Below are 21,498 nucleotides of genomic sequence, written 5' to 3' on the forward strand. Positions count from 1 at the left end.
TTTCAGATAACTCATATGATTATGATATCGCTCTAATTAAAATAGAGCCAAATAGGAAGGGAAATGGAATTGTTTTCAATGATTATGTACAACCAGCCTGTTTGCCAGACAAGAATGCAACCTATTTTGAAGGTGAAAGATGTCATATTTCTGGATGGGGAAACACAGGAAAAGGTAGTATTATCATTATAATATATTTAAACATTACAGACTTATTATTTCAGGTTCTTGGTCAGCATTGAGTAGCCTAAAACCAAACAGCAGTAGGTTTCATAGGCCACTGACAAACTTCTTGAGCAGCAGCAGTTTGAATGCTGCCAATTTGGTATGACTGACTGGACATTCAGCCTGTTTTGGCACACACAGAACTATAAAAATGCAAATAGGAAAAGTGAAGAAAGAGGGAGAGAGAGACAGGGAGAGAGAGATAGAGAGACAGATAGACAGACATTACAATTTATCAATTGAACACAACTGACATAAAGACTGTCCATCTCCTCACATAATAAGAAATATGCCCCCCCCCCATTCACATACACATAAACAGAAAGAGAGAGAGAGAGAGGGGGGGAGGTAAAGAATGAATGTCTGATGCTAAATAGGTTAGCACTGAATAAGCAATGCCAAAACATCTCATACCTGTTGGACAGAACTATGATACAGAGGTTGCCAATGCTTAAAAACAACCCCAAATCTCAGTGCTATGCATAATCACTCTTTCAGTCTGGCCTGAGATAACATAGTATACAACTTCTTCTTCAGGCACACCCCTTCATCATATCCAGCAGTGTTAGCATACCCCATGAGAAAAATATAGTTAAGGTGGTGCAGACATGGCTGTGTGGTAAGAAGCCTGCTTTCCAACCTCATGGTTCTGGGTTTAGTCACACTGGGCGGCATCTTGGCAAGTGTCTTCTAGTATTACCTTGGGTTGACTAAAGCCTTGAGTGGATTTGGTAGAAGGTAACTGAAAGAAGCCTGTCACGTGTGTGTGTGTGTGTGTATGTCTTTGCATTTGTGTTTGTTCCACCACCACCACCACCACCACTTGACAACCACATTCAATAAAGTAAGTACCAGTTCAGTATTAGGGTTGATGTTATCAACTGTCTCCTTTCTTTAAAATTGCTGGCCGTGTACCAAAATTTGAAACAATTATATTATTATATTTAAGGAGTTCAGAACCTGCTCTGGTTAACATTACCTTTCATCTTTCAGGAATCAATAAAATAAATACCAGCAGATAAGGACAGTGATAATGCATGCTGCAGAAATCCATGATCGAGACACTGGCTAGCAAAAATCAGCTGACAGTGATGTAACCACTGATGTGGATGCTGTCTACATCAATTTCTTCTTTGCTTTGCTCTATTGTTGAATTTGCTTATATCAAAGAATTTGGAATGCATGGTGAAACAAACAGAAAAGATTCATGGCTTCTTAATAATGGGCTTTGAAAACCCTTTATTGATCAGTTTATTGTTGATGTCACCAGTTTGTTTATTGCTAGATGTATTTAGTTCTTGTTTATTGAAAATTTCATAATTGCAAATAAAATGTTACAGAAGGAAGAGAGTGCTAGGCTAAATGATTTTCAGTACTTAGTTTACTACATTCTGAGCTTAAATCCCTTCAGTATCAACTTTACTTTTAATCCTTCTGGCATCTGTAAAATGAACATTTGCAATATGCAGAGGCTGAATCAGTCAGGTATATCCATTACTTTGTAAATATTGTCCGTGTGCATATATTAAATCATTTATATTTATGTTTACTTTATGATTACTTTGTTGTGTCTTTACAAAGTATACGTCTTTTATCAACAGCATATCCATCAATTCTTAAGGCAGCTACTGTTCCATTAATTAAAGCAAAACTATGTAAATCATTGTACAAGAACAGTATTACTCCACGTATGATATGTGCAGGCTACATAGAAGGCGGTCCTGATAGCTGCCAAGGAGATAGCGGTGGTCCTCTGGTCTGTAATAAAGATGGTAAGTTACACTTGGTCGGTTTAAAATTTTTGTTAACCATACATATGCCTATGCATACATGTTCACTTCTGTTTTCCAAGTAGATAAAGTAATGTGAGTTTTGTTCACTGGTTATAAATTTGCATCTTCCAACATGGTGCCAAAATTTGAAACCAATATTTATGTGATCTATATTTTTAATTCCTAATTCTTTTCACAGGAGTCTATACACTCACTGGAGTGACCTCTTGGGGAAATGGTTGTGGCCAGCCGAGAAATCCTGGAGTTTATTCCAATGTCCAAGAACTCCAACCTTGGATTGAGTTCATAATGAAAAAATATTCTTGAGAACACAAATAAATGCTAACAATTGTAACTATTCAGCTACCAACTACACTGCAATGTCTTGTAAACAAGGTAACCTCCTCATAAAATCGAAAATGAACAGAGAATAAAACAATAGCTTCATTGATTTCACTAAGCCATAACTGGAAAATGTTTTTAGAAATGCCATGAAAAATAATCAAAAGAGAAAAATTTAATAAAATTCAGTCAAAAATAATGTTCACAATATTCTTTGATATCTCCATTTCAGCTGCACAAGTTTTCTTAATTTATGAACTGTTTTATACAGGGGTCATAAGACAACAAAACTGCTGAATTAGTCAGAGGGCCAGTGAAGATATCAAGGAAAATATTAAGAGTAAAATCCTGAACAATGTATTTATTTTTTGTTAAAAAATGACATCAAGGATGACTGCTTCTTCTGTCCTTTGTCAGGAACACTTGTTTTCGAGGCAGGTTTCTTGAGCTAAAAATAAAAATAAATAACAGTATACATATGGAGGTAAAAACAAAACATAAACAACTTGAGGTCAATTTTGACGTTCATCCTTTCAGAATGATAAAAAAAAGATACCAATGCAAAGTGGTGGAACTGTAAGAATGGACGCCTTGTGATATTTGTTCTGACTCTTTGCATTCCAAGTTCAAATCTCACCCAGGTGGTAGACTTAACTCATCACCCAATTTAACACAATCGACTGACATGTTAGGTGCCTTTGGATTGGATTACCTGTGACCAGTCCACTGCAGGATGAAGGTCTCAGCATGTTCTCTCCACCGACCACAGTCTGATGTGGAAGCTGTGAATTTGAACTTGAGATCATACTGGTTTGCGGAGATTACTGTGCCACTCCGGCTTGACATGGCTTGGTTTGAAGATACACTCCTCCTTCCTGCTAGGCGTGGAGGTCTTCTTGTGCCATTTCTTATCTTTCAGTCAAGAAAGAAAGCTTTCCCTCATCATCATCTGTCCATGCTGACCAGGGCTGGCAAGCTGGAAGGCTGCACCAGACTCCAGTCTGATTTGGCATGGTTTCTGCAGCTGGATGCCCTTCCTAATACCAACCACTCCAAGAGTGTAATGGATGCTTTTACACGCCACCGGCACAGATGCCATTTGCATGACACCAGTATCTGCCATGACTGCAATTTTACTTGGCTTGATGAGTCTTCTTCTCAAGCACAGCATAACGCCAAAGGTCTTGGTCATTTGTCATAAAACAAAAAATAAAACCCTGCTTTTTTAAGCAGAGATACATTAGGTAATGTCACCATGTCATCTTCATAAGGCAGACTTAAGATAACAGCTACAATGTCTTTTATGGTAAAGTCTGCTTTATTAGAGTTGACCTGATACAATAAACTGAATTATTTCAAACCATTTTTTTTTTAACAATTTAAGCAAAAGTTAGGGAATCTGAACTTGCCTCAAACAAATAGAAGTTGTTTATAGATCTTTAGAGAAACTTTAGTACTACTACATACAGTTTGTTCATTTTATGTCCATTTTTCCATGTTAGTATGGACTAGACAGGAACTAATTTGAGACAGGGTTTTGCAGCTGGATGCTGTTCCTGTCATCAACGTTCACCAGTTTTTCAAGTAAGTGATTTTTTTTCATATTCCACACATCTTTAGAAGCTTAAGGCAACAAGAAACTTAAGCATCATTGGTGCAGATATGACTGTGAGGTAAGAAGCTTGCAGTTCAACCACATGGTTCTGGGTTCAGTCCCACTGTATGGCATCTTGCACAAGTGTCTTCTACTTTAGCCTTGGTAGATGGAAACTGAAAGAAGCCATTCATAGATGTGTGTGTCCCCACCAATCACTTGATAACTGGTGTTGGTGTGTTTATGTCCTTATAATGTAACAGTTCAGCCAAAGAGATGGAGAGAATAAGTATCAGGCTTAAAAACAAAAAAATAAGTACTTTGGTTGATTCCTTTGACTAAAAAATCTTAAAGGCAGCGCCCTAGCATGGCTGCGATCTAATGACTGAAATAAGCAAAGGATAAATCAAAAGATTGTATAATTGGCCACAGGATGTCAATATTTATGCTGATTCACACATACACACAATGGGCTCCCTTCACTTAGCATTTACAAAAACTCACTCACAATGATCTGGGACTACAGTAAAAGACACTTGCCCAAGGCACCACATAATTCAATTTAAATATTTGTATTAACAAATGTATATAAAGACATGGGATTTCCCCAAGGAGGCAGAAAACTTAATTGGGAAGAGATAAGATTTGTAGTATCATGTTAAGTAAAATCAAACATAAAAATTTTGCAATGAAAACCCATGGTAATTTTAAATTTATGATATAACTGCTGTTAGAAGCAGCATTTAAATTACAGAAATTGATACTGAACTAAAGAAATAAAACACCTTAAGTACTCCAATGATGAATTAACATAAATTAACCCTTTCGTTACTATATTTCTGACCAAAATACACCCATCATGAGTTTCAATTAAATTCTAAAATAATCATGAATTTAGACTAGTCTCATTAAACACCTGTAACTTTTTTATTTATCAACATATTAATGTGATATTTGGAACATAATTAAAGAAAGAGTTCTTAATCAATTCTATTGCATAATTTTTGTCTCTAAGTTCTCCACGTACGGGGGGGGGGTACTGCTAGTGTCTCTCACATGTAAATATTGGTTCAGCTTCACGAATCGTACTCATTCATAATACTGGAAATATATTCATCGCCAAAAGGTTCCTGATCGCTCCAGTAATTTGTTATTCTGGGTAACTGTCTAATACCCATAATAATATTTATGGCAAAAAATGCCCGTATTTCATCTACAGTTGCAGGAAACCGCAAGCTATCTTTTTTTCCGGCTTGTTTACATTCTGCGTAACGGTTTGTTTCCGCAGTAATCATTTCAAACAAGCATGAAAAAGAAGTCTAAAGGTTTCGCTTCCTGAGAAAGACTATGGATAGACCCTGTCTCCTCAGAAAAATTGTTAAAAAAAATATTTTCTAAATCTTTACTCCATTCTGGTGTAAAATCATCCTCGCTGTCGCCGTCGCTGCTTTCAGAATCGCAACTTTCAGTTTCGGATACAGAAATATCCAATTCATTATTGTTCACCACGTGCTTTTGTAGCTCATTCATTCTTTTCTTCGATACCTCCATATCTTCTGTTGAAAAACCTTCAAATCTTCCAAAATTCACTGAGTTCAAATATCACGCCAAACAATGTCGGATACAATAACTCAACTGTTTGCAAAGTGAAATCAGGTGTTTTAACGAATGTACTAATGAGATTTGGGTTCAAATATACATTTAAATAACAATGGGTACTCTCAGCCGGCTACGGCCGAGTTAGTAACGAAAGGGTTAAGACCAACTTTATAAGTTGTAAAGTTAAGACAACACTCACCTGAGCAGCTGACAGTACAACAGGTGCAGCTGTTGTTGGTGGTTTAGAGTTTTTTTCTGTTTCCTCGTCAGAGACATCAGTTGAGTCACTGACCATAACTTTCTTTGTAACTGAAACAATAAATTAAATTAAATTTATTAATAGTAATTCTCTATTTAATTTGAAAATCTTTAGCAACATGATCATAAAAATGCATTGCTAAGCTTACATTTTGCTGAATTCGATCTGAGTTTCTTCATGTTTCTAACAACAACAATGAATTTACATTTTTGCAAAGTAAGATGAGCTAAGAGATAAAGATTTGTTTATTACAATGAAATGGCCAATGAACAAAATTATTAAACTACCGGCTTGTGGATTAAGAGATGATATTAGATGCAGGTATTTAATTCCAACTTTTGTCAGGGCGTTTAATTCCGTATACTGTGTATCTCAGTTCATTTTGCTCCAGTAAAAGACATTCAGCTTTATTATGAATATTATCATGGGTAAGTTAGTGATCTAAAAAAGTGTGACAGAGAAATTTTACCTATCAACTTGCTAAAAATAGCAACCAAATAGTGATCAAGTAGTCAGATTGTATGGTGAAAATTTAAAGTGAGCTTTAGAAGAGATTTGGTCAAATATTTAAGATATGTTACAGGTGTTATCAAATACTAATGAAGTTTGAGATACCTGTTATGCCAAGGCATTGTACTGCCAGCAGAACATAAAATCAGTCGTGAAGATTATTATTAAACAAGATGAACAAACATTCTCATCAAAATCATGCTTGCAGGAACTTCTTGTACTGGCATTGGTTGGACAAATCTAGTACAACATAACACTTTTCTCAATACTGTAACATCTCATCAGTGAAGTCCAAAATCCTGAAATCTGACCAGACTCAATGCACTACTATAGCCCGAGGCTATAGTAAAGGTCCAAGAGTACAGTAGAAGCCCAAGATGCCATGCAATGGAATTGAACCTGGAACCATGTGGTTGGGAAGCAAGCTTATTACCACACAGCCATGCTGCAATTTTCACTCAGCCTTTGCCATCCTTCTTCACAGTTATATTTCGTGCATACATTAACTGACACCATTAATGTCCAGTCACACTCACATGTCAAAATCACTCTATCTTTCACGCAAATCAACACTGCAGAGCCAAGAGAATAAAAATAAAAATATTTATGAGGCAGAAACATGTTATAAGCTGCCCCATGATCACCATCACCTATTTTACTGAAATAATTTATGTCATGAAATAACATTTCAATAAAATAGTGAAGGTTACTGCTCAATTTCTGACAGTAAATGGTTGTCATATTTAATGTAAATCCACATTTTTTATATCAGCAGTTACATAGTACATATATACAGAAAAATCACATTTTTCAAAGTAAGAAAAACAAAAAAATACAGACCCATAAAACCTTCATCATCTATAAAAGTCTTATTTTTCTGTCTTTTTATCCGTTTCCTTCGTTTTCCATCTTTATTAACAACAACTCTAGATTCTGTTTCTCTTACTGCTGTTTCTTCAGTGTTTTGCTCACAGCCATTTTCTACAGCAGCTGAACTTCCTTCCATTGTGTCATCCTTAATATCAGCATCAGTGGGCATCATCTCTGGACTGGGTGGACTTGGAAGTGGTTCCTCTGATTCCATTTCTAAGAACAAATACATTTGAGATTTTAATTCAAAATGAGCAGATATGAATGAAATAAGTGCAATGATTAGAGAAATGCCAGAGAAGATTCAGTTGCTAAACTATTAATGCAGAAAACATTGATTCTATTTTTGCCATTAGCAAGGTAAATATAATTACTAGATGCTTTCATCTATTTCTCTTAACCTTCATCTACAGACAGATATTCAGCTATTTACATGTCTTCTTGCCTTCATTTAATAGTGAGTAGTTCTATAAACTAATATATTATATGCTACCCTTAATGACTGCTTCATATAGTATCATCATCATCTTTTTGACATCCACTTTTCCATGCTTGCATAGGTTGGACAGAGTTTATTGAGGTCGATTTTCTACAGCTGGATTGCCCTTCCTGTTGCCAACCCATACATGTTTCCATACAAAGTGATATTTTCTCACGATCAGACATGTTTCCACAGAATATTGGAAATGAATGACATTCATTTACAATAATCAGGTGTTTTAACGAATGCACTAATGAGATTTGGGTTCAAATATACATTTAAATAACAATGGGTACTCTCGGCCAGCTACGGCCGGGTTAGTAACGAAAGGGTTAAGACCAACTTTATAAGTTGTAAAGTTAAGACAACACTCACCTGAGCAGCTGACAGTACAACAGGTGCAGCTGTTGTTGGTGGTTTAGAGTTTTTTTCTGTTTCCTCGTCACATAAACGTAAGTACACAGACACACACACTTACAATGGGCTTCTTTCAGTTGCTATCTACCAAATCAGCTCACAAGACTTTGGTTTGCCAAGGGCGATAGGAGAAGACACCCAATGTATAACAAAGCAGGACTGAACCTGAAACCAATGTGGTTGGAAAACAAACTCCTTAACCACACAGCTATGACTGCACCTAAATGTGTACCTGGATTAAATCAAGCTGACAGCAACCATCATGTTGGGTATGCAGTGAGGAGAGAGTCTGGTTTTTGGTAAATATAGTGACCAAGAGATGATAAGGTCTGTGTGTGTGTGAGTGTGAGAGAGAGAGAGACACTACAGAATGATGCGTCAAATGAGCAGAGTGAGGAATTCAAAGGAGTAGAGAGACGATTGGTAATTCAATAGTTACAAGTTGGCATAAGTTCAAAGTTAAACTGTTGTCATTTTTGTCTTTGTTTCTTTAAACACATTTAATAATGTAATTTTCAAAAGCATCAAGTTTTAAAATGAGATGTGTATATGTATATTATCATCATCATCATCATCGTTCAACGTCCGCTTTCCATGCTAGCATGGGTTGGACGATTTGACTGAGGACTGGTGAAACCGGATGGCGACACCAGCCTCCAATCTGATTTGGCAGAGTTTCTACAGCTGGATGCCCTTCCTAACGCCAACCACTCAGAGAGTGTAGTAGGTACTTTTACGTGTCACCCGCGAGGGATGTTTTCAATAATAGCTTTGGGTTAACCAAAGCATTGTGAATGGATTTAATAGATGGAAACTGAAAGAATCCCATCAAATATGTAAATATACATGTTTACATATGCATATGTGCATTTGTGTGGACTTGTCTTGACAGCATGTGATTGAAAATGAGAATCACCATCATCAAAAAAGTCATGCTGTTTGTTTCCTGTCTTCTATACCAAAATACTACCCTATTTGGAAAGAAGTGAGTGTCAGTGACAGGAAAGGCATCCAGCCACAGAAAATCTGCTGCAACAAATTCCATTTGACTCATGCAAGTATGGAAAAGAAGATGATTATGATATATATACCATACACATATGTCATGACAGAGAGAGAGAGAGAGAGAGAGATTCAGCTTTTTATCTTTCAATTAGAAACAAAATATAAACTTTACCTTCCTCACTACTGCTATTTGGGACTATGCGGTGCCGCTTCTTTTTTTGGAACATATCTTCTACATGAGGGAAAAAATATATAATTATATTCTTGTTTTGACAGAAATGCTTTAAATATATAAATGTTTTTAAAAGCTCAGTTTTATAAATACTAGTGTTCAGTTCTATTTTCAAGGAATTGCATGAAGGAGAGCTAAATCTTGGACCCGTATACAAGTAAGTAGTTCTATAAACTAATATATTATATGGTACCCCAAATGACTGCTGCATATAGTATCATCGTCATCCTTTTAACATCCACTTTTCCATGCTTGCATAAGTTGGACAGAGTTTATTGCGGTAGATTTTCTACAGCTAGATTGCCCTTCCTGTTGTCAACCCATACATGTTTCCAAGCGAAGCAATATTTCCTCACGACCAGACATGTTTTCGCAGAATATTGGAAATGAATGACATTCATTTACAGTAATCACTTAATATTAAGACAAGGAGACACAAATATACACACTCACATAAACATATGTACACACACACAATGGGATTTTTTCAGTTGCTGTCTACCAAATCAATTTACAAGGGCTACAGGGGAAGACACCCAATGTATCACACAGCAGGACTGAACCTGAAACCAATGTGGTTGGGAAGCAAACTCCTTAACCACACAACTATGCCTGCACCTAAATGTCTACCCGGAATAAATCAAGCTGACAGTAACAATCATTCCCCAAATTACACTCTCGATTAAAAACAAGAATTAAGAAAAACAAAATACATTAATTTTAGTGTCCACCTATCTTTATAGCTTATAGCAAGTGATCCCTATTACTCTTTTACTTGTTTCAGTCATTTGACTGGGGCCATGCTGGAGCACCGCCTTTAGTCGAGCAAATTAACCCCAAGACTTATTCTTTGTAAGCCTAGTACTTATTCTATCGGTCTCTTTTGCCGAAACGCAAAGTTACGGGGACGTAAACACACCAGCATCGGTTGTCAAGCGATGTCGTGGGGGACAAACACAGACTCACAAACACACACACATTATATACATATAGATATATACGATGGGCTTCTTTCAGTTTCCGTCTATCAAATCCAGTGAGTGTCAGTGACAGGAAAGGCATCCAGCCACAGAAAATCTGCCGCAACAAAATCCATTTTACTTATGCAAGTATGGAAAAGAAGATGTTAAAATGCTGATGATGTTGGTGATGATATAATGATCACATTCTCTTTTCATACTGGCACAGGTTGGACAGATTTGCTGGGGAAGTGGGCATAAAAATTATGATATATATGAGGAGCTTACTTTCAAAACCGGTATAAGTGCATATTTGGTCAATTTCATGATAACCATTAAAACACAATCTGCAAGCTGCTGGTTTCACACATGTGGAATTTTTTTCAGTTAAACTGGGATAGATGCCATATAAGACAGCAGATGAATCTTAGTCTTCCAATCAAAATCAGATATATTCAAGTTGTTGTTTTAAACAATTACTCAAAAGTCATTCCGATGCATGTACCTGGTAAGCCCTTCATGTACCATACATATACGTCATGACAAAGAGAGAGATTCAGCTTTTTATCTTTCAATTAGAAACAAAATATAAACTATACCTTCGTCACTACTGATATTTCGGACAATGCGGCGCCGCTTCTTTTCTTGGAACATATCATCTTCTAGATGAGGGAAAAAATTTAATTAATACACATTCTCAAGTTCATTGCATATACTTAAATAAAATCTGAAAAATTCCAATTCCTGCACAAGTTATGAATGAAACAACTACATAAAATAAGCAGATTAAAATAGTTTACCTGAATCAGATTCTTGAAGAGATTTTTTGACTTCATTCCTATTTAAGAGAAAATAAGAACATTCTTTAAAACAATACTTGCTAATTAATTTAACTTTTAGGTTTAACTATGTTTTCAGATTTGATATTTCACTAAGGGAATGTAGTAAAATACAGGTAGAGATTTTTAGAATCATTTAGTGTGAGATTGCAGGTTGAAATCAAAAGTGCATTTATATACACTTTCTATTTATTTCACTTTTTCTTATATAACGATATAGTATATGCAGGAATTCAGTTTATAAACTAATGTTTATCATAAAGTTCACCTTGTATGTATAATCAATTTCATCATCATCAACTAGTGTCTATTTTCCATGCTGCATGAGTTAGACAGTTTGACTGGAACTGGTAAGCTGCACCAAGCTCCTCTCTGTTTCTACGGCTGGATGTCCTTTCTAACACCAAGCACTCCGTAGAGTGTACTGGGTACCTTTAACACGTCACTGGCACAAGTGCTTTACACATGCCACTGACATTGACCATAGCTACAATTTCACTTAGTTTGATGTGTCATCTCAAGCACAGCAAGAAGCTTCTGTGTGTGTGTGTGTGTGTTTTTATGTCTCCTTATTTTGACATCATTTCCAATATTCTGCAAAAAACATGTCTGGCCATGGGAAAATAATACTTTGCTTGGAAATGGGTATGGGTTGGTGAGAGGCAAGGCATCAGGCCATAGAGAATCTGCCTTAATAAACACTATTCTACCAGAAGCATGGAAAAGTGGGTGTTATAGTAGTGATGGCGATAGTGATGATGATGACAACAATGATGATGATGAAGATGATGATGAAGAAGATGATGATGACCTCAACTGCTTTTCATCAACTAAGTCTACTTTCCTGCTTTTGATATTCACTACTCTAACTAAACCATGTTGGTCCAATACGTAAATATAAAACTTACTGCTTATTATTAGAAGTATTTCTAGATGGTTCTGTATTTTCTGATTTGATCTCAATGCTCTCCGATTTTCCTGTAAGAAAATGGAAATTATGATATAATAAGGTAGCTTGTATCAAAGCAATGTGAATCTACAAAATACCTAATCAAACTCCATCCTGCAAATCCAAACTTCCTAACTTCAAAAACGAAGGATTTGTGGTAAGTTTACAAATACATAACTACATCCATGAGATACAAACCCATAACATATGAAATCAAAACACTGGTACTTTATCCATCAGTAACTACACCACTATCAAATTCTGATACGGTTAATTTTTTTATTCTGGACTACAGGAATGTTTATAAACTGTAAATAATACTTGTATTAATCGTAAAACTCCATAAGGCCATCAGGTTTCCATAGTATCAAGTATACAAGAGATAAAAATCTCCTTGTATTTGTAAATTTCCCAGAGAAGTCTGGTACTTATTAATACTAGGTTGAGGAAAAAGTTTGTATGCTGTGTTAAAATAATGATTTTTTTATGCAAGAATTCTTTCAAAATCAACACCAACTATTCTTCAAAATAAAGACCATCATTTTCCACGACCTTCTTCCAACGATCTGCAAGCTTTCGGATTTGTCAATGTACCAATCCTTTGGCTTTGAAGGTGTACCTTTATCAGATGGGTAGTCATGATGGGTATATTGAGCTTCGTATATTTGTATCCCAGTGTCACTTTGGTGTCATGTGCAGCTCTCTCACTCAATAATAATAATAATGGTTTCAAATTTTGCCACACAGGCAGCAATTTTGGGGAAAAGGATGAGTCAATTACATCAACCCCAGTGTTCAACTGGTACTTATTTTATTGACCTCGAAATGATGAAAGGTAAAGTCAACTTCAGCAGAATTTGAACTCAGAACATAGCAACAAGCGTAATATCGTTAAGCATTTTGTTCAGCGTGCTGAAGATTTTGCCAGCTTGCATTGAGAAGAATTCTTTGGGGTTTGAATAATTCACTTCTGGAAACATGGGTGCTTCATTCATCATCCCTAAACAAACCTTATTCACGGGCCTTTTGAGCAGGATGGGCTACTCGACCTGAAGAAAATTCTAACTGAGCCCCATCTGCAAGGTTATGTGCTATTTATCTTGATATGAGATCGGTACATGGACAGGATGCTGAATGCACTTTTGCTGAAGCCATGAAGCCGAACAAACAAGATGCAGAAAAGACATGAAAATTAAAATTCAAACTCGTAAAATCTTAAGTACCAAATTAGTGAATTGGACATTAAACTATGTAGGTAGAATGTTTTTTTTTTTTTTTATTGTGTCCATACAGCTTTATGTTCATTTAGCAGTGTCTGTTTGGCATCTTGGCTTCAGCTTTTTGTCCTTTGGCAAAAGTGCATTCAGCACCCTGTCCATGCACAATGAGATCACCATGTCACACACATATGGTTGTGATGAATGTACCTGGTGTACCCTTATCAGACGGAAAGTCATGATGGATATATTGGGCTCCGTATATTTGTACCCCAGTGTCACTTTGATGACATACATTGCTCCCTCACATAATAATAATAATAATAATAATAATAATATACATACCTGCAGAAGAAAAGAAAGAGAGCACACCAGTTGGTTTCTTTGAAACCTGAAAATAGTAATTAACAATAACTCGACCATTTCATAAAATCTTTTAATACAAACTTCAACAAAGCAACAAATCATTTACACACTTCTAAGAAATGCAACAACATGATACATAACAGATTTATTCTCATTAAGGAACCAACTATTTTCAATCTACTACTATGCAACCTATGCAAACAAATTCCTCTGCTCGAGCTCAGTAGAAAAAATGTAAAATTTCATTAGCTTTCAATTTTTTTACTGAACTGAAATTGTATCATTGGTATTCTAAAAGATTGAACTATCATTAAAATTAAATTCATAGTATTTTTCAAAGAGGTGTTATTTCATTAATCAACAATATTTAGTTCAACTCCTACCAACCTTTTTAGCTGCCTGTTCCTTCTTCGGTTCAGAATTATTACTACTCTGATCTGTAGATGCTTGTTTGGAAATATTATTCTTATTGCATTGAGCAAACATTCCAGCAATTACTGATTTTGTAACTGAATTCTTGGAATTGTTAGTGCTGCTGTTATTGTTGTTGTTGTTATTATTATTGTTGTCTCTATTTGTTTTAATGGACGTTTCATTAGATGTCTATTAGAAAAAAAATCGATATAGAGTTACAAAAATATTCATTCATGTATGACAAGCTCAAAAATTTAACCCTTTCATTACAAAAATGTCTTGAAACTGCTTTCAGCCATGTGTTAGTAAACCACCCAGATTTACCTATTTATATTTAAATCAAAATATCAATGCAAATTGTAAATTATAACCTGATTTCACAAGGTTAACTAACATCTGTTGAACACCATCACCATTTGAATTTGTTACAACATAAATTTTATATTCTCCAAATATTTAGGCTCTCTCTAGCAAGAATAATTCCAAATTGGAATGAGAACTTGAAAAAAATTTCTTTTCCATATTTCTCAAAAAGAAAATAAATATAATGATGCATATTAGGAAGCTATCAAGATTACCAATTATTGGAGCACCAATGAACCCTGCTGTGGCACCTATTTTTCCAACATGAAGACCTGAATGCAGTTTTAAAACAGTATCAATATTTTCTTATACATGAAGGTAGCAAGCTGGCAGGATCATTAGCATGCTGGGCAAAATGCTTAGCAGCATTTCATCCAACTTTATGTTCTGAGTTCAAATTCCACCAAGATGGATAAAATAAGTACCAGTTGAGCAATGGGGACAATCCAATCAACTTACCTCATCATCATCATCGTTTAATGTCCGTTTTCCATGCTAGCATGGGTTGGACGGTTTGACTGAGGTCTGGAGAGCCAGCGGCTGGACCAGGCTCCAATCTGATCTGGCAATGTTTCAACAGCTGGATGCCCTTCCTAACACCAATTGCTGTGAGAGTGCAGTGGGTACTTTTTACGTGCCACTGGCACGGAAGCCAGTCAGGTGGGCCTGGCATCAGCCACGTTCAGATGGTGCTTTTATGTGCCACTGGCATGGGAACCAGTCAGAGGGCACTGGCATTGACCACGTTAGGATGGTATTTTTTACATGCCGCTGGTACGAGAGCCAGTCAGGACACACTGGCATCGACCACATTCGGATGGTGCTTTTATTGTGCCACCCTCCTCTGAAACTGCTGGCCTTGTACTAAAATTTGAAATCAGTATTTTCAGATACATGATGCCAGAAGTACACCAGCATGAAGTGAGGGGGGTGGGGGAGAAAATTATTTGAATTAAAATTTCTCTTGAACACTGTACACAGGATGTTTATAACTGTTTGCTAATCAGTAAAGAGGTGGTGGGGGTAGAAATCCTGGATAAGTTTCTGACAATGCCGAATAAATCTATAAAATGGGTTTTGTAAGGCAGACACTGCAATGGGTTTCAGCAGAAAGGAAATTTGTCTATGATTTCATACAAGAATCAGAGACAAACTCATTTTCATCCATGTCCACTCACCCCGTTTTGTGAACAGCTGTGGTTATATATTTCCAACAAGCTAATTACTAATTCATTACATCTCCAATGGTGAGAGTGACATAACTAATATGAAATAAAATACCACAAGGTATTTTTGTTTTGAATACACCCATTTTATTAAACATTTTATCTATGGAATCACATAGCTGAGAAGCAAACTTTTTAATCACACAGCCATACCTGCACCTTAAACCGACCTTGAGTCATTTCATTTGGGAAACCAAACATGCAAAGATCTAACCTAACTGCTTTTTCCCAAACTCCTTTTGCTCTATATTGATCAGTGCAGCAGCAAAGACATAACTGATATATGCCAGCTAACAAGTTCAGAATCCACAATACTTCTGTACAAATCCTGCAGAAATTAGCTGAGATTTTACCTGTAAATTGATAAAATTTGAACTAAATAAGCTCAAATGGAAAAAGCAACTTAAGTACAGGATTTCAGATTGACTGATTTCAGTTTCTATGTTGCATCTACAATAGAACTAAGAAGAGACACTCTAAAAGCAAACCATGTTTCCTCATCTCAGAGACTGAGCATCCTGCTAGAAAGCACCACTAATCCCATAAGACCTATGAATGAGACAAGCAATTTATAGAATATTTACAACCTGGACAGAAAGTGTGGAAAAGACAATAAAAAAATATACAAATTGATTTACAAACCTTTAAAGGAGAATTAGGTTGAGCATCCTCAGTTTTAACTTTCCTCTCTATCTTTTGTGCTGCATCATACTTAACTGCACTATACCTGCAGACAATACAAAAACATATAACAACTTGTCAATAAAACTTTCTTATATACCTCTGCTATTACCAATCACACTATTCACATCTTTTTACTTCTGAGTCACCACAGTCGGAGTCAGCATGTATTCAAGAACATTAATCACCAAAATAGGTCGGGGGGGCTGCATCTCACTTGTATTTTATTTTTAACTTCGTTTCTCTGGCTGTATGCTCTTCTTAATGCCAACCATTTTCCAAAATACAAGAGGTGATTTTTCTCTCATGGCACCAGTGCTACAGACATGCCAAGACCCCAACAAGTTTAAAGGGTTCTCTCACCCTTAGAGTTTACAGTATGTAGTGGGTATATTTTTCTTGGTATCAGCAATAGAGAAGTAGCCATGTCTTTGACATGGCTAAAGGAACAGGGCCAAACTTTACATCGTGTAGGTGTATTTTTACCCACTCCGATGTTTACACACAGCCAGTTATATGTTGCTATGAGTAGAGCAACGGACTCCAGTAATTTGAAAATTAGTGTCGACCAAACATAAAATATCATCGACAAAGATGTTTTGTAATCATATTGACATTACCAAAAGGAATATGTTTCATAATTTAAATAAGGAAATTTGTGAACTTTGAATGTATAAGAGTATAAACAAGTGTAAAATAGCATAAACAACTAAAATAAAAGTATATCTAAATAACATTTTTACTTAATACTTTTTATGTGGTGGTCGAAGGAAGCTCTGGCTTTCATTAGGAGTGGTCCACATAACCATTCATGATACAAAGGTTGGGAGCCTATTTCAGTTCAGGAGTGAATCATCATCATATGTCACTCAGTCGCAAACATGTCATATAGCGGCAATAGAATGCTGTATCACCAACAATAATGTGATTTCTCTTAGACATCCCCCAGTAATCTATCAAGTCCATTTACACATTTCTCAATACATACTGCTTTTATGACTTCCCTCCCTCATTTTATGCCTCCGTCATAGATGAGTAGATCTGTAATAATGTAAACAAATGTGAACAGAAAAATCTCAACTAGGATTGAAACCAGGTCAGGCCAATCCTTTTCTGTCTGTCCATTTGTTCACATTTGTCCAAGTGCACTCAATTACATATCACAGCAACAGCTAAAAGCTTGGACTGTTTATAAAGGTATATCTAATGTCCACTTGAAAGTATTAAACACACACTGTTTAGTTCATCAATAATTAAATAGTGGAAATTATCTTCTCTGAAATAATTTACAGCTGAGATGTACATTAGTCTGCAACTCTGAACAAAGTTAAAAGTAAATCAATGCATCAAAAACCACACTTTTCTCAAGAACAATATAATATAAACTCCGAATAATATTTGACATTTAATATAAGAAAAGAACGATATTCATTCAAGTAAAGAATAGTTAGTTTAACATCAAACCTGGATGATTCAATCTCATTTTCTTTCATTTCCTGGTAATCTGTAATATATAGCACACTGGAATCCTAAAAAAAAAGCAAGTAATATCTTTATTATAATTTCAAGATATCTTTCAACAATTATAGCATATTAGGTTATAAATTGCACATACATGTACAGTATCAATTTTGAATAGTTAATGGTTCAGTTAAAGGCAAAAAAGCAGCATCCATAAAACTTTCCTGAGCCTCCAACATTCATGGGAGGAAGGGAAGAAGTTATCCGCTGACCAGAAACCTAGATGCTTACAACAAAATAGACTCTGCTAAAGACACCCAAACTGACTCATAGTTGAAGTCTCTCCAAGAAGAGAATCACTCACTCAGATTTCCAATACAATTCACAAAGATTTGGTCAACCCAATATCTAGGAAAAGGACACATTACCCAAGGCACTGTACAGTGGGAATCATGTCAAAAACACAGTTTGTGATGCAAACTTCTAAGCCACACAGCCATGATAGTGCCCAGCAGTATAGAAGGTAGTGATGACAAACGTGTATTTTGAAACAAATAACTGTAAGGTGTAAGCAGCCAAACAATCAATTTTATGGATCCCAAGGCAAGAAGTATGGATCTTTTTTAAAACGGGGGCCACATTTTTCATTAACGAAACACTTTGAAACTTGGAACACTGGTAGAATGTGTCATATAAAACATCTTTTTCTCTTAGTCTTCTTTAAAAAAAAAGAAATCCATAAGTTATTCCATGTGAAAGTTGTCGTATTTCTGTAATTTCAACCAATCACTGACATCCATTCAGCCGATATACATTAAGTGCCAACTACATAAACAAACGATTCTGAAACAATTAACCCTAACCCTAACCCTAAAGGTTAGGGTTAGGGTTAAAGCAAATTTAAAATGAAAAAAGCAAATAAAACAAAGGTATGGAGATTAAATATGCTTTACATCGCTTAATCAGCCAAAGGAGTAAATATAAACAACTGAATACTTGTCAGTGATTGGTTGAAATTATCGAAATAAGACAATTTTTTACATGAAATAAATTCGAATACAAAAATATTTTTCTGTTCTATAACACAAAATAGATAAGTATACGAAGTTTGAAAGTCTTTCGGTACCAAAAACACTACGTAAAACATTAATGAAAAATGTGGCCCCCGTTTTAAAATAGATCCAGAAGTATTATTTATGTTCTACGTTTCTATGATGGCAGAGTTTAATCTTTTAGATACCAACCCACCTGAGCTGCTTTTTGTTCTATAATACAAACTTGTTTTAAAGTAATCTAAATTAAAAGCTGCCATCAAAATTTCATGTTGATTTATGTTCCAAACATTAGTTTAATAATGACAGTTATTTTACCAAATTCCTTATTTTCAAAATTTATTGAAACAAAGAGAAAGAATTTCAACATAAATATGATAACAAAAAGGTTAAATCAATCCATAAATATACTAATTCAAATTAATGTATATCTCCTAGTTTGGTACAGATTTTCCAGCAAGGCGGAATGAACCAACTGCAATGAATATTCTCTCCAGCCATCCATGTCACTATTTCTGAGAGGGTCATGGGAGTGAACCCTCAGGCATCTCCTCCATAAGGTCCTATCAGAAACAAGTGTCTGGCTGGATTCCCAAGCATGCTCAACTAAGACTATGGATATTATCCAACTGTCTCAATCTTGGTCTTCTCCTAGGTTTTGTTGATTCTTCTTGAAGAATTTGTCTTACAATTGTTTCCTGTGACATTCTAATCACATGATCACAGTACTGGAGCTGTGACTTCTAACAGGGAGAAGTAGCAGCTCAACATAGAGGGACTCCCTTATCAAATATAAGTATATTACAGCTAGCCACTGCTTGGCATTTTCATTTAAAATTTGTAGACTCATAATATCCTTCAGGTGAATAATTGATTTATCTTTATTAAATGTTTCATATACAGTCATGTGTCATAAAATATATGAACAATTCCTTGATTGACAAACTTATAAAATAAACTGACCTTTAATTTGGACTTTTGAACACTATATATATGACAACTGTGTAATTGTTGAAGAGAGCTTTTAACAGTTTCCAGTTTTTCTTCAGGAACCACACTACAAAAGACCACCTAAAAGCAAAAAAAATATCTGTTACATTTGACCACCTCAATGATGTAGATAAGTCATTATTACAGTTAATCATTTGAAACAGTTGAATAATTGCTAAATTACTTTCTTTAAACATTTCCATTGTATGGATGAAAACTCATACCATTTTAAACATACAGATAATCCTTAATTATGAAAAAACAAATACAGGGTATGTCAGTATTTTGAGGTCATTTGTAGGAACGAAGAAAAAGAAGTATAGCACACCAGAGAAAAACTTTAATTAAAAGAAAATTAGTACAAATAATTTTGAGAGTCCTTACAACACTTCTATTCAATAGATCCATCATTAGCCTTAATGACGGCTTCAATTCAAGGTCTGAAGCATTGACATGCACAAATCAGATGGTCTTTATCAATTTCAGACATAGTCTTTCTTATAGCACACTCAAGAGATAGAATGGTGTTATTAGTGTTGATTGACCCTTCTTTTGACAACGCCCCATACTTAATAGTCCAGTGGATCGGATGAGCTAGGAAGCCATGTGTCTGGGGTAACATGATCGTAGAAATTGGCGTGCATTTAAGCTTGGGTTGTTTTAGCCTTGTGAGATGGTGCAAAATCTTGTTGAAAGATGTAAGGTCTTCTGTTGCTTATACTGTCTATCCAGGGCCACACAACCTTCTCCAATATATCTTATGTAGGCAGCAGCATTGATTCTTAAGCCCTGTGAAAAAAGTGGGGAGGCATGACATGACCTTCACTGCTAACGACTCCCAGGACCATCACAGTTGCTGCAAATTTGGTATGTATTACAACAGGAACCTCACTTGGATATCTGCATAACCATCTGTCATTCCTTGGGTTTACCTTTCGGTTTTCTCGTTAGAGAAAAATCAAAGTGTTCCAGTTTCTTGACGTTTCAATTTGTAGAGCAAGTGTTTTCCACAGATCAAACAATTATCTTTCATTGTACTTAATATGAACTGACCTCTTTGTAATGGATACCTTCATACACAACTCTTCTGATGGTGCATTCTGAAACCTTGAAATCCTTTGCAAGAGCTCTAATTGACTGTCCAAGGTTGTGTTGAAATTTTCCTGTATTTTCTGCACAAATCCTTGGATTCTTATGGTATTAGAACCCTTTACATGTATTTTGCGTTTAGCTGCTAATGTTGGATCCCCATCAGCAACTTTCAGGTCTTCTATAATTTTGGCAATGATGGATCAGGCAACTTTCAAGCAAGCAAACAATTTCTGTATCTTTATGCTGAGCTTTTATGGTGATGATTACAACATGCCTTTTCATTTTCATTTTCTGAAAAAGAAATTAAGAAAAGAACTAGTTATAAGAAAGAGCTAAAGTGACGACCTCCAAATACTGATGCACCCTGTATATTTTACATGTGTAATAAGACGTCACTTCATTTTAACTCTGTTTGCTTTTACAGTTTTAATCAACCATAGTAGTTGTTCTATTCAATAAATATGATACTCAAAGTCTCTTAAAATCTTAAAACCATAAGCATTTAAATTTAATAAAACAATTCTGAATACAATATATGTACGTAGTATATATATAAATATATATAAATATATATAAATATATA

At 35.4% G+C, this 21,498-nt stretch overlaps 2 protein-coding genes across 3 annotated transcripts in view; one reads left to right on the forward strand and one right to left on the reverse strand.

The window, feature by feature from the left end:
• LOC106874327 (neurotrypsin) overlaps positions 1-2,538 on the forward strand; it is a 61,355-nt gene extending 58,817 nt beyond the window's left edge. The window contains exons 20-22 of the mRNA XM_052968025.1: positions 7-174; positions 1,827-1,997; positions 2,197-2,538. Of these exons, the coding sequence (XP_052823985.1) occupies positions 7-174; positions 1,827-1,997; positions 2,197-2,324 (467 nt within the window). The 3' untranslated portion in view covers positions 2,325-2,538. The remainder of the gene's footprint in view (positions 1-6; positions 175-1,826; positions 1,998-2,196) is intronic.
• Positions 1,436-21,498, reverse strand: part of LOC106874328 (DNA polymerase delta subunit 3) — a 29,624-nt gene continuing 9,561 nt past the window's right edge. Inside the window, exons 4-15 of one of the 2 annotated variants that reach the window (XM_014922017.2) lie at positions 19,797-19,904; positions 17,785-17,849; positions 16,282-16,366; positions 14,024-14,239; positions 13,616-13,661; positions 12,013-12,082; positions 11,066-11,103; positions 10,865-10,927; positions 9,247-9,306; positions 7,142-7,387; positions 5,732-5,841; positions 1,436-2,787 (exon numbers count right to left, since the gene is read on the reverse strand). In XM_014922017.2, coding sequence (XP_014777503.1) covers positions 2,701-2,787; positions 5,732-5,841; positions 7,142-7,387; positions 9,247-9,306; positions 10,865-10,927; positions 11,066-11,103; positions 12,013-12,082; positions 13,616-13,661; positions 14,024-14,239; positions 16,282-16,366; positions 17,785-17,849; positions 19,797-19,904 — 1,194 coding nt within the window. In that variant the 3' untranslated portion in view covers positions 1,436-2,700. The remainder of the gene's footprint in view (positions 2,788-5,731; positions 5,842-7,141; positions 7,388-9,246; positions 9,307-10,864; positions 10,928-11,065; positions 11,104-12,012; positions 12,083-13,615; positions 13,662-14,023; positions 14,240-16,281; positions 16,367-17,784; positions 17,850-19,796; positions 19,905-21,498) is intronic. The other variant, XM_014922018.2, reaches the window with a different exon arrangement.

The sequence above is a fragment of the Octopus bimaculoides genome, chromosome 5 (genome assembly GCF_001194135.2).
Source record: "Octopus bimaculoides isolate UCB-OBI-ISO-001 chromosome 5, ASM119413v2, whole genome shotgun sequence".
Lineage (NCBI taxonomy): Eukaryota > Metazoa > Mollusca > Cephalopoda > Octopoda > Octopodidae > Octopus > Octopus bimaculoides.